The sequence below is a fragment of the Haemaphysalis longicornis genome, unplaced genomic scaffold (genome assembly GCF_048455015.1).
Source record: "Haemaphysalis longicornis isolate Haplotype H1 unplaced genomic scaffold, Haemaphysalis longicornis Haplotype H1 scaffold_1, whole genome shotgun sequence".
Classification (NCBI taxonomy): domain Eukaryota; kingdom Metazoa; phylum Arthropoda; class Arachnida; order Ixodida; family Ixodidae; genus Haemaphysalis; species Haemaphysalis longicornis.
In genome coordinates this window covers 286,923,546-286,936,861 of record NW_027526203.1, presented here as the reverse complement: position 1 = coordinate 286,936,861, position 13,316 = coordinate 286,923,546, and the positions used below count along the sequence as shown (strand labels likewise).

Here is a 13,316-nt window from a genome sequence, read left to right as displayed (position 1 = left end):
AGACCCGTGTTTCAAGGAATACCACACTCTGAAATACTATTGAACATTTTTCAGTTCTAAGTGATGCTGACCCTAAAATACTGTTCCTGATCATTTTTTACCATTTAATCTACTCTTTAGACATTTTGTACATTCCAAATCCGCAATAAACTAATTTGACCACCAGGGAAAGTTTTTTTCAAAAAAATTCGACCCTCAAAGGGTTAATCATATAGCTTTTCAGAATAAATTGTCACAGACCCTGGGAAGCTTCCCTAGGGAAGTTTATGACACTGAGCATAGCTGTATTTCCAGCAACATCCAATCTCCCCCTCTCTGGGTACATGGTACTGGTAAAGGATGCTGAAGGATTACCAAATAAAAAAGAGAAGGGAAATAAAGCTCTAGCCTAGATACACTAATACATTGAAGCACTTTTGGTTGAGGTCACCACATAACATGGATGCTGCCTTTATATAAAAAATCAATACAGCAGCAAGATAGCTTCTCTGTATTTGTTTTATGCCACAGGAAAACCTCACAAACCTTGTTAAACGAGCCTTCCATTTTTCTACAAGCTAGTTACTGATCCATGTTTGAGAAATAGTAAATTTCAGTTTTCTTATTATAAATCATGATATATCCATTTTGGATAGAAAATATCCACTTAAATTGCAACTATTCCAACAAAATCATTGTTCACTTTGTATTTGCTTTGAAAGCAAAAATCGCTATTCGCCCACTCCCACTTGCTTCAACAAAAAAGAAAGCAGCCGTTACCTTCAGCTTTGTTATCTTCTCCCCATTCTCTCGCAAGCGGGCAACATAGTGCTTCATGAGCTTCAGTGGGTCCATCCTGTTTTTAGTTTTCGCATCTTTAGGATCCCTAAAAAGAAAACATAAGCAAACAGACAGCTCAGACAAAGTGATGCAACTTTATTAAGAATGGGAGATTAACTAAACCAAATTGCATACTCCACGCTGTTTCTCACATTAGGTTATCCAACAGATCACATGTACTATGATTTTATAACAATTTTAGCACATATTGAAAATGCATCTGCAAAGATACACAACAGCTGAATCACATTTCGCCAGCCACCATATTGTGGTTTTTCCCTTCGTTCATCACCTTTATTGCTGTTATCACACCAAGCAACATTAACTCGCCCAACTACCCGTACCGCCACGAGAATACATTTAAGTTCACTTTCAAACAAGTTAAACCAAACTCGCCCAACTACCCGTACCGCCACGAGAATACATTTAAAGTTCACTGTCAAACAAGTTAAACCAAACTGTCGAGGAAAAAAAAACATGTTATAAGGAACTACCGCTGCAAAGATCACTGTACTCGGGGACAACTTAAGAACGGCAACGGAAGTTGCCTCGGCGCCTTATCACCGCAGCCGGCTGTTACGTGGCACAAAAAGTGCCTTACTGTGAGTATTTTGAACGTGAAATGAGCCATTTTCGTGATTTCTCGCACGTAATCTTCTTTTAAATTCCTGCAGCGACTGTGAATAGACTAGGTGTAAACAGAAGACGATGTCATGCATTAAGCGCAATCTCGTTTGAAAACGCGCGCGTTGACATGCGGGTTTGTTGCTTTGGCGGAGTAATACACTACATGAGCTGTTGCCATTCTTAACTTGTACCCAAGTATAGCACCCGATTTCCGTCCTAAAAGCTTCCCCTGCTCCTTGCGCTGGGAATGGTCAGAGTGCCTGTTGAGTAACTTTGAGAATAATTTCCACTCTTTGAACAGTGACAGCAACTTTCCATGAAGATAAGCTAAACTCTGCAACACTCGGTGCTCTGCAACTCTCAATTCAGCATAATCAACACTTCCGTTTAGGTGACTGTACTTGTTGAGCCATACGGAACATTTCACAAAACTATTACTCTGAAATGTAACAAAACACGGCCCCTACAGATCCGATCACAAGTAAACTGAACATGGGAGCGGGGGTGGGAACACATCTGGAACGGGAACGCACCGGGAATGCAACGCTGCCAGACCTCTTTAATACCAGCCAACAGCGGCACATTTCAAAAGTATTTATAAAACTGCCTATACGCAGCATGCTGTGCTTAAACATTCAGTTTAATTAATGACACTCTTTGCACAGCCATCCATTACCAACCCAATAAGGAGCTTGAATTCAGCTAGACACGTGTAGCAATCAGACATGGCAGCATGCTGGAACTACGCCCACAATTTACAGTACAGTGCAGATGTAATTAGCATGCTCCAGCTCTTCAGACCAGAAAGAGCTTTTCTTGCCCATGCTGTACTGCCACCAGTGCAGCCATGCAACTGCACGGGCAATTTTACTTTTCACAGCATAATACACTGAAGCTTGTACTCCTTCCAGGCCTTTCTTTTTTTCCTCCAGTGGACTGTAGGCAATGTCTGTCGTGTGGGGCATACAAAAAGTGTATGCCACACAACTGCCTATGACAAGCGATAAAATTGCAAAATTTCACGTCGCCCTGTTTACGATACTGGAAGGCAGCACTTCCAGACCCAAAAGTGACCTCCCTTTTCGTTCCTTACTTTGTGTCGCACCCGTTTTTTTTTTTTTTTCCCTTCTGGCACAGTGCTACTTCAAGCCTTACAAGTGGAAGATCGTGCACCATTTATAAGAGTAAGCAGGCAGCTGCACTGGAAAAAATAAGCGGTTGTAAATACTAACGTTTCCGAGTCCTTGTGAAGCTGCAACCGGTCCTCATGAGACTCTGCAAACCATGGCTTACTCCCTGAAAAGGCAATGAGAAAACAGTGTAATTAGGTGCCCTGTTATAATGAATACACTACAAGCATGCAAAAAAAAAAAGAAAAAGAAAAACACTAAAAATTTGAAATAAACTCAGTTCGTGTAAAAAAACAAAACAGGCCACCATGCAAGATACCTGAATCAGATGTACAGCCCATAAAAAGTTTGCTATCTCACTTTTCAATAGACAAAAGAGAACAACCACCAACTTGACATTTGATTTTGATGTTATGGCTGTTATTGAAGCAGGTCATAAAACCTGTACTTGAAATACATACACCAAATTAAAAGCTGGCTGCCTCACTCTTTGGCAGACGGAATAAAACAACAACAACAAAAAAAAGAAACGTAAATATACTACATCTAAAAATACCAACGATTGATTTTTTGTACAGCATACATCCTTTGGCCCAAATGTGAGCACCCTATAACACTTTTTTTACTACACCCTTTTGGAAAGTTGATCCCCAGTGATGAATGAATACGGCCCCAAACTTGATCATAAAAGACATGTAAAGCTACCTACTCGTGGTTAGATCCAGAAATGCACTTTCAGAATCAGTTTTGTTCTCACCTAAACAGCAAAATGCTTCCTACTGAAGAGTGAAAGCAGAAGATAATTTGGGGTGGCCACGACAAGCCACTACTTCTGGGAGAGAAAAAAAAAAAAAGCTACTACTTGCAACTACAGGGCCTCAGAATCTGAGGTCGTGATAAGGGCATCAACAGCAGACTCATAAGATGACACTTAATTGTTGTACAGTAACATTTGACATCTTCAAGAGACATTTGAAAAATCGTTGGACTGGTTTTCGTATGTTTGCCATGTTAGCAACATCGCATACAAGAGACTTGGTTACAAGAGACACTCTCTTGCTAAGGGCAACTTTTTTAGGTTCCTAGAGTACATTCTTCATTACTTAGAAGAGACATGATGAATGAGGGGCTTCATCTGAAAGACCCTGTGGAAAACTGCCCTAAAGATGAAGCTTGGGCCTGCATTCAAGAGATGGCAGAGGTTCCAGAACATTTTCAGGAGTTTGCATCGGGCAGATGTCAACTTCGTGTGATCCTTGTAAAAGGAAATGGTGCCCAAGAGGATGGACCAAAGGCGCTGAACGACGAGGATATTGAAGGGAAGGAACTGGTGGCAGTTGAGGCTGACAACTATCTAAGAGCACCTTAACAGTATTTTGAGACCAGGAAGGCTTGCAAAGCGCAATGGTTTACTTCCAGAAGGTGGGGAAAAAGATTATACAATCTACAGTCACTAAAACTACTATACAACTTTTTTAGGCCTTCCTTAGCTGTTTTCTGATTATATGTTTAAACACACTTTAATGCTCATTCATAATAAAGTGATCTAGTCTGACTCCTCAATGTTTTTATAATTTCTGGTTACAGGAGACTTTAGTTACAAGAGAGATGTTTCCCGGGCCCCTCGAGTGTCCTTTGTAATAAGGTTTAACTGCACTTCGGTTCTAAATGTGATAATGGATCAAATCAATTGAAAACATCAATAGCTTTCTGTCGGTAAAGTTTGTTCTCGACTCTGAGCGTTTTTATGGCCATAGCAAGAAGCACTTTTGGTCATGCTCTGTTGGTCCTAAATGCTATTACGACAATTTTCAGGATGTTTACAGCAGTTCCGTGTTTGTTTCTAAGCTTTTAAAGATTAATATTGGTTGGACGAGTATTCAATCATCTAGATCTTAGTACACCTAAATATATGCAGTTTTTCAGCAAAAAAAGAAGACTGGTGGAAAAGCAGTAGATTTTCCACAGCAAAGAAGTCCAAACATCTTTCGCTAAAGTACGTTAGCTGGACATGTCCCAGAACATCTAGAACAGATTTCTCAGCTCAACCGACATTATATAGGCTCCTCAGCCACCAGGATGAATTCTGATTTGATTGTGGGGTTTAACGTACCGACGCAACGCAGGCGATGAGGCGCGCCGTAGTGGAGGGCTCCGGATTAATTTTGACCACCTGGGGATCTTTAGCGTGCGCCGAAATCTCGTACACACGGGCGTTTTTGCTTTTCGCCTCCATCAGAAAAGCGGCCGCCGCGGCCGGGAATCGAACCCGCCACCTCGTGCTCAGCAGCGCAACACCGCCTTAGCCACTGAGCCACCGCGGCGGGTCAGGATGAATTCTGACAACCCCGACACTGAACCCTCACAAAATTTACTCCGACTTGCACATGAGAATAAAGGAATAGTAAAAGCTTACTTCAGGGTAAAAGTGTTACAGGGTACATACTTTAATATTGTGATATACAATGCTTCATTTCCGAGCCCACCTGGTGCTTTTTGACCTTTGCTGCCCTTGTGCCACGAAACAAAATTCAGTGCCACTCCAGTCTGTGAAGGTGGATGACCAGAGGAGCTGTTTGTTGGTTATTGGTTGGCCACAAACGCCTGTTCAAACCGCACCGTCACGCCAGAGAAGCGTTCAGCGGGACTGTAGATGCACTGACCTCAGAGTCCTTCAATGCTTTTCTGGTCATGAAACTCCCGCCCAAGTTTCGTTTGGGGACAAAGGCTACTGCGAGGGGTGCCACCGCAGATCGGAGGGCATCGGGCGACCGCCGCTGCTCCGTGCGTGCAGCCGCGCGGCAGAACCTGCTCTTGTCTTCAGCGGGGCTTTCTCGATAGAAATGCGTTGTTGGTAATTAAACCGTCAATTCTTGCTACAAAACGGATCCTACAGGAAAGTCTTAAAATTGAAGCCCTTACGAGAATCCGTATCAGGGAGAAAGCACGCTCAAAACTGTCAACTGATGTCTGGGTTTGATTCTGAGTCATTTTTAAGAAGTCTTCAGGGGATGGCAGACTTTAGGGGGAGTTGGGTTCCGAGATGGTCTACCGTATTTACTTGAATCTAGGCCGATACTTCTTCTTAAAAAGTCATTTACGAAAGTTGCGGGTCGGCTTAGAATCGAGGATGCGGCTTTCCTGCCACCGCTAGACACTCAACTCAACACCATCTCGCGGCCACAGGCTTGCAACTGGCAGGTTTTCAATGGGTTTTCAGAACTCTACGGTTTTCAGGCTCCATTTTGCCTGCTTGAACGCTGTGAACCATATGTTGTGAACCGAGCTTGCGGCGTGCCATGCTTCCTTGCGTACGTCGTCGCATGACCTCGAGAAGCGCCCGTGTTCGCGGCACAATGGCGGCCACAAAGCAGTGCCACTTCACCGCGGCTTTCAAGCAGAAGGTAGACTTGGAGGCCGAGAAAACTTCAAACCTCCAAGCACAGCGCAACTTCGGAGTCAATGAGAAAAACGTGCGCCGATGGTGGAAGCAGCAGAAAGAACTTTTCAACTGCGCCGCCAAGCGAATGGCCTTCACGGGACGCAAGATTTACACCATGAGGTGGAGCAGGAAGTCGCTGACTTTACCCAGCAGCAAAGAGAGGGTGCAATGCCTGTGACAATGGAGATAATACAGGTTAAGGCGAGGGAGATTGCAAACATTCGAGGCGTCGTGCCAGCTCAGTTCAAGGCCAGCAGGGGCTGGGTTAAGCGTAGCTTATTTAGTGACGCTAGGCTGGGTCACTCGTTTTATGAAGCGGTTCCGATTCAGCCTGCGAGTGAGGATTGAACATGCCACGTCAAGCACCGCAAAAAATAAAGTGCATGTTCTAGTCTCGGTCCAGTGGCTTTTTTCATTCGGCATACATTCAAAGTAAGTTTTTTTTTTATTTTCTGACCTTCTGAATTCCAGGGGTCGGCCTAGAATCAAGTAAATACGGTAAATTCTTTCCTGACCTTTGACAGCGCTCATCGTAGCCCTTCCCAGCTGCAGCTCTCAACCTTGAAAATCGGTTTCACAGCACGGCTATCGAACCTCTGGAAACGGCGCTGTTCGCTTCTAGGAAAAATTCACACGCATCGAAAGCCTAAATAGCTTGGCCGTGGTGGTCCGTGCTTGCATGCCGTAATCACCGCAGTTCAAGACATTTTCTTTAACTCCCAATGAGGTGGATATATTGATTGACATGTGGAACTAATTTCTGATGTCTGCTAGGACTATAGCCCATGCGAAAAGCAGGGGAGACATATTGATGTGGTGCGAAAGAAACAGTATGCACGGGTGGATAATTATTTATTTCCAGTTCCCTTCGGACTCAGCTTCTTCAATGTTTTCCTTTGACGCATCCTTCAAATGCAGTTTGGTGTCACAGTGCGCTTTTTCAAAATGCTAAAAGCCTTGGCATTATTGAGCACTATAAAACGAAAATTACTCTCGTGAGTGCCTCTGGTTTCTGAAGGAAACAAGTTGGTTGTAGAATTCATGTTTAGAATGGGAACGGCAGTTTGAGTATTTTTTTAATAATTCTAGGCTTTGTACTACATCGCTCGTTACGCGTGCGCTTGCAGTTGGGCTCCTCATATTGCTAATTTCTTTTGAGCTGCCGAAAGAAAAAAGCTCTGGTTTCTGCACAGAAAACTGAAACTGGCACCGCCAATGGTGAAGCTATCTGCCTATCTAACATTTTTAGGCCATCATTAGAGTACGCTAGCATAACCTGGGATCCGTATCATAAAGTATTAATTGATAAGCATGCAAAAGTGCAAAGAAAGGCGGTTTGGTTTATATTACCACGTTACTCGCGCACTGACTATGCTTCAAACATGCTTGAAATTCTCTCCTTGCAAACCCCATCAGATCACTGTACTCATGCGCGACTCAAGCTTTTCTTTTCCCTCAACCAGCATGCCTTAACTCTTTCGCTACCGCACCTATCAAAATCGATCAATTTGATCGATACTTTTGGGAGCGCCTTTTCATAGCGTTCCAGGCGTTTCTCGAACAAGTAAAGCTGTTCGGAGTTAGATCAGAAAATGGCCTTTCAAAATCGGTTTTGTTTTCATTTTTGCAACAGAAACGTGATTTTTGACACGCTTTTGAATCACCTGGGTGTGGAAAAGGGGCGTGGTCATCGCGCATCACTGCTACCAATGAACAATGCGTGCAACTCGTAATTACTCTGCACCAGCGCTTGTTTTATGCTATCAGGGCGTGAATGGGGAACTAGCAAACGATTTTGAATTGTCAGGTTTGCGCTCTGACAATAATAATCCCAGAAATCGGCTGAAAATGTTAAGCAGTGCCTGGTTGCAAAGCTACTTTATGATTTTAGGCAGTTTTATTGCCTTTGCGCACGTTGTTCTAAGTTCTGTGGTAGTTCTACTTACCCCAGGACCATTTGCAAACAGTTTACAACAGTTTCGGTTTCGTTTCTGCATCGCGAAATTCATATTTAGCGCTACTACGCAGTTACCCAACTTCAAGGCTACCTGCCATGGAGCCTGGAGCGTCCGCGACTGATCCTCGAACAAAGCACGGCACTCCTGATTTCCCCCACCCTAACCCGATTTCTGCGATAAGAACTTCAGATGCAAGTCAAAAGATCACACCCAGTCGCCAGATATCTGTTCCGCCGAGGACAGCGCTTCAAACCGGCCTTACACTGCCAGCTGTTCGCCTTCCAGTTTCTTTTCCATGAGAGGGTATATACGGGTGTCTAATGTTGCTGCTTAGTGGAACTGTCTATTCGGGCGGAGTCTCCGATAAGTTTTTGTACTGTTTCATTTGAAAGCTGTTAGGTGGCGCTGCAATACAGGAGGCTCGTTGTGCTGATCTTTTTCATCGCACAACTGCTACTCGGCCAAAGATTGCAGGGCACGATTCTAGCTCATCGTACCTCATTTTTGCGAGCAAGGCTACAATTGCGAGTAAGAAGATGATAATAAAGCTCAACTTTATGTTTTGAGAGATAACCAGGGTGTCTAGCAAATTGCCTAATTCAATTTCCCTGACTTTTCCAGGTTTTCCATGACCATTTTAGTTGAAATTCCCTGACCGATACAACACGCGCCATTTTGTGGAAACGGTCCGTGAAGCATATAAAAAGCGTAGAGAAAAGACATTCTATCATACGGAAAAACACATTTGTTGCAAGTGCCCTAATTCTCAAAATGCACTTTGATTAATTTCAGTTTGTTCAGTTTGAGGTTTGCTTGCCTTCAGTTACGGCTTCAGAAAGTTTATTTCATCTTGCGGGATAGAAACTTCAAGTTGCGCTTCAGCAAGCACCTTTTGCTTTTTTTCTTGATTGTCCTGGCTTGACATGCAACGTGAACTGCATGGTGCGTTGCGCGTGCGCGTTGCGCGTGCGATTTTTTGACGCCCGCGTCGACGATTCGCGCGGGCGGCAGCTTCTGCACAGAAGCTTCTGCCTCGCTCAGAAAATGACGCGCGTCGCGAGCGGGAGAGGGAGGAGCCTGCCGACTTGCGCCAATAGGGAGCCGTGCGCCTCATGGCGGCAGTTTCGAAGCTCTCGAGGCAGCCGGCAGGCTCCGCCAGACATGTTAAGGCTTACTAGAGTGTACTAGTCTAGTACACTCTAGGCTTACCACCCCGGCAGGTATTGCATGGGCCCTTTCAGTAGCGGCGCGGATGATGTTTTAAATGCAGAGCATTTCTTAGCCTCGCCTCTTCCTGCGTCGGACGGCGTCCACAGCAGGTGCGCCTCTCCTCCTTCCCTCCTCTCTTTCAACAGCAGCTGGCGCGCGCATGCGTCATAGTCAGCCCGTTCGCTCCGCCGCGGTCTCGGCGTAACAGGTGCGTGATAGCGGCGCGGTGGGGCGTGGAAGGGCGCCCCGCCCCCCCCCCCCCCCCCCCCCCCCCCCCCCGTACTGCTCTCCCTCTACTGCGCGCGCTGCAAATATGAAGCGGCTAGCGGTCGCTCGTGCTTCAGTCACTGCGTTGCCCCTTCCTTCCTTGGTTGACGCTCGCTCCCACGTTTACTCGTGTCTGCTACTCCAGCATCACGGAAGAAGCGACGGAAGCAACACTGCCTTCAACGAGTACTGAGGCCCCAATGCTCTGCATTTACTCATGTTCCCCTCGCGGGAAGGCGCGGGAATTTTATTGTACCGTTTTCGCCTACATTATAAGCTCCTTTACCTCACAAGCAACTTCGTGCGTGCCTTGTGCGGCATTTGAGAGAGCGCTTAGAAGCGGTCGCCCGAGCTCCCGTCACCACTTCACGCTCGAAGCCGCCGCCATGTCGCCGCCGCCGGCAGCACCACGCGCAGCGTGCGGGTAGTTCCGCGGCAGCGTCAGCGCGTCTGTGATGTGCGCGGCGCGTTTTCGCAAACAGAAAACACCCCATGCAGTTCACTGGGTTCGCGCTAAACTATGTTCCTTTTTGATTATGTAATTCTGGCTCCTGATGTCAAAGGAAGTTATTCCAAGATTAGCCCCCAGAAAACGCTGCCTTTTAAAATTCGCTGGAAAAAAAGGCCTGTTTTGCGTGCGATTTGGGCACCACCTAGACGTCCCTCTGCCGCAAATGCACCCAGCAACCTAAGCCAGGTGCGTGAACCGCACGGATAGTTTCTGCACGCGATTCGTGCGCGGTATTTTCACGGCCGCGTCGACGATTTCGTGCCTGCGGTGGCTCCTTTCCTGCACAAGCAAGTGCGTTTGTGCCTTGAGTAGCATTTTAAAGAGCGGTTAGAAGCGGCCGTTGGAGCTACCGCACTACTCCGCGGTCGGTGCTGCCGCCGTGTTGCCACCGCCTACCGCTCGGCATGCACCGTGCGGGTGGTTTCCGCGGCGGCGTCAGCGCGCCTTGGGCGTACGCGCCGCGTTTTCCCTTGCAGAAAAACCAGAAAACGTTTCATGCGGTTCACGCTTTCGTCGCGCGCGAACGTGTTGCGTTCGGTTTGCTTTCGCGTTGCGTTCGACTGGTTTCCCCTATTCTAAAACTGTTTGGGCAGGCCCCAAAGTGGTTTTCCCTGACTGGTACTACTTGATTCAAAAAGTCCCTGACAATTTCCTGACTTTTCCCGGTGGCTAAAAATTCCCTGACTTCTCCCGGTTTTCCCGGTTTTCCCGGTCGCTAGACACCCTGATAACTGACCGTGAACGACAACAAGCATCAGCCATGGGGTTCCGTTTTCAACTTCATGCATGTTTTTTTCCGCATCGCGTGCTTGTTCCAAATATTGTTCTCGCTGTAAATGCAAAGTCAGCCATTGACAAGATGTTTTTACGTTATGTGGGGGCAAATTGGTGCCTCTGATAATGTCAAACCGCCAGATTTATTCCAGGGAACCACCCGAAATTGCACATTTTGAATTGGAGGTTGGGCTTCACCGCATGACACGAGCACCGTGCATGCTAACATTTTTTTTTTATATCTGACAAACTGTTCCGCGCAAGTTGACATTTTTTCTAGGGTGTGTTTTTGAAATGTTTTCCTACAAAATGTATATTATCATTTTTTTCTACTACAGGTGGTTTGATATACACAACTCCTTTTTTTATCATTTTTTTCGACAACTTGACAAAAATTTTGATTCTTATATTTTTTTACAACTATGATATATAAAAACCTTTAAAAAACTGGTGTTATTGGAAAGGCCGTTAAATAATCTGCATTCTGTGTTCCTGCAATTAGTGCCTAACCAATTTTTTAGCAGGAAAAAAAATGTTTTCTTGAACCCATAAAATTAGTCAATTTTCCGGCGGTAGCGAAAGAGTTAAACACTACAACTACACAACACCTAATTCGAAGACAAGGCAGAGAGATCCGAGGTACAAATAGCCGCGCTTACACAGTACCATCAACACTTATGCATATTCCTTTTTTCCACACACAATGCATCACCGGAACGCATTACCAGAATCTGTCGTCCCATCTCAAAACGTTTCTGAATTTGAGCACCGCATTCATGCAGTACCAAGTAAAGATCAATCTTAACTATGTTGTTAATAGTTTCAATGCATGTTCGCGTACATGGGGGTGCAGTTTGTCATTATATTTGTATCTCTAGCCTGCATTTTATTGCATTCTTTGCACATTATCTGTGTGCGTATTTTTTAAACAAATTTATACGCACATGATTATGTAAGTGCTTTTGAGCTGGTATATTAATACAAGGATTTTGTAACCTAACCCTGTATCAGCCTTACCAGCCAACAGTATGAGTAAATAAAAAAATCTCATTCACAGCGAACATCCATATTTTCAGATTTTTACATATTTGTTTTACATTTTATATTAACATAGCTGACATAGTTACAGGCATACGGTGACGCAGCTTTTTATATAGCGAGGTTATTTCTGGCCCATTAATCCCCAGAAACAAAGGTCGTCTGGGTGACAAAAAAGAAAAGTGTTCACAAAACAAAAAGGCGGTGGTTTTAGGAGCTTTTTTTACAGTCCTGCAATATGCCCGACTACAAAGCAATAAACACCCTCCTCCCCCTGCCCCACCCCCCCACCTCCAAGGAAAAGAAAACACAAAGAGAAGACAATGCCAAAAAAAGAAATAACCACAGCAGCTCTCACTGGTTCGGCTTCACCTTCGCTTGCTGGGCATTATGAGCGAACCACTGTCGTCGAAGCCTCATAATTTTTGTGAGTAAAAAACAGCACGAGGAACTTAAAAAGAGCAGATCTTTTTTGCGGTTGTGCCAACGAAATGCGACATGCATCCGACAATTGCAGCAGTATACATAGTTCAGTCGCCGAGGGGTACGCTTTCTATAATGTCGGCCCACACACTGACACGCTATTTAATATCTCCATTCCCAACGCGTTCGCCCAGCTGGTGTGACCATTTTTTTTTTTTTTTTTGATATGCGGACGTGCAGGAAACAGAAGCTCAATTCGCCAACTTTTCCGGGGAATGGTACGCTTCTATCTCGCCCTCAAGTCGGCGTCAGACGACGAGCGAAATAGCGATGCTCTGCCGCCTTTTCCTCTGTAGCCAGATCAGCAGGTCGGAACGCAGTAACAGCATGACTGTTCACATGAAATTTTCTGGCACTCACAAAATGCCAAGTTCATTTTAGTGGCACACAACAAGTAAAGCGAATGCTGCGAGCATCCGTTCCCTGCCGAACGCCCTCCGAACGCTTCCCCGGCTGCCCTCCGATCAACGCCAGCGTCGCGGTGCGGCCTCCTTGGGCAGCGCACGAAGCTTTCCCATAGCGTGATGGCGGAGTTTCACGACCAGAAAATCATTTAAGGACTCTGCTGACGTCTTGCGTTATCCGCCTCGCAGTATTCGAGGTCCCAATGGGCATTGCACTTACACTTGGCATTCGCGGCCCAATCATCCTCTGTGGTCACCTTCAGCCACGTTCGTGGGGAGTTAGCCTATTTTTTTTTCTTTATAAGGAGGCTTCACTGTGTAACACACAATGTGGGAAAGCCCGCTTACAAAGACCAAACCACAGTCCTTCAATGCTTTTCTGGTCATGAAACTTCGCCGAAACGCTTTGGGAAAGCTTCGTGCGCTGCCTGAGAAGGCTGCACCGCGGTGCTGGCGTTGATTGAAGGGCAGCCAGGGAAAGTGGTCGGACGGCATTCGGCAGGGAACAGATGCTCGCCGCGGTATTCGCAATACGCATTCACTTTACTTGCCGTGCGCTGTTAAATGGACTTGGCATTTCGTGAGCGCCAAAAAATTTCGTGTGAACAATCATGCTGTTACTGTGTTCCTGCCTGCCGGTCTGGCTACAGAGGA

At 45.7% G+C, this 13,316-nt stretch overlaps 1 protein-coding gene across 1 annotated transcript in view; it reads right to left on the bottom strand.

The window, feature by feature from the left end:
• LOC144147328 (leukocyte receptor cluster member 1 homolog) overlaps nucleotides 1–13,316 on the bottom strand; it is a 33,772-nt gene that overhangs the window by 6,031 nt on the left and 14,425 nt on the right. The window contains exons 5-6 of the mRNA XM_077679447.1: nucleotides 2,679–2,742; nucleotides 760–865 (exon numbers count right to left, since the gene is read on the bottom strand). Of these exons, the coding sequence (XP_077535573.1) occupies nucleotides 760–865; nucleotides 2,679–2,742 (170 nt within the window). The remainder of the gene's footprint in view (nucleotides 1–759; nucleotides 866–2,678; nucleotides 2,743–13,316) is intronic.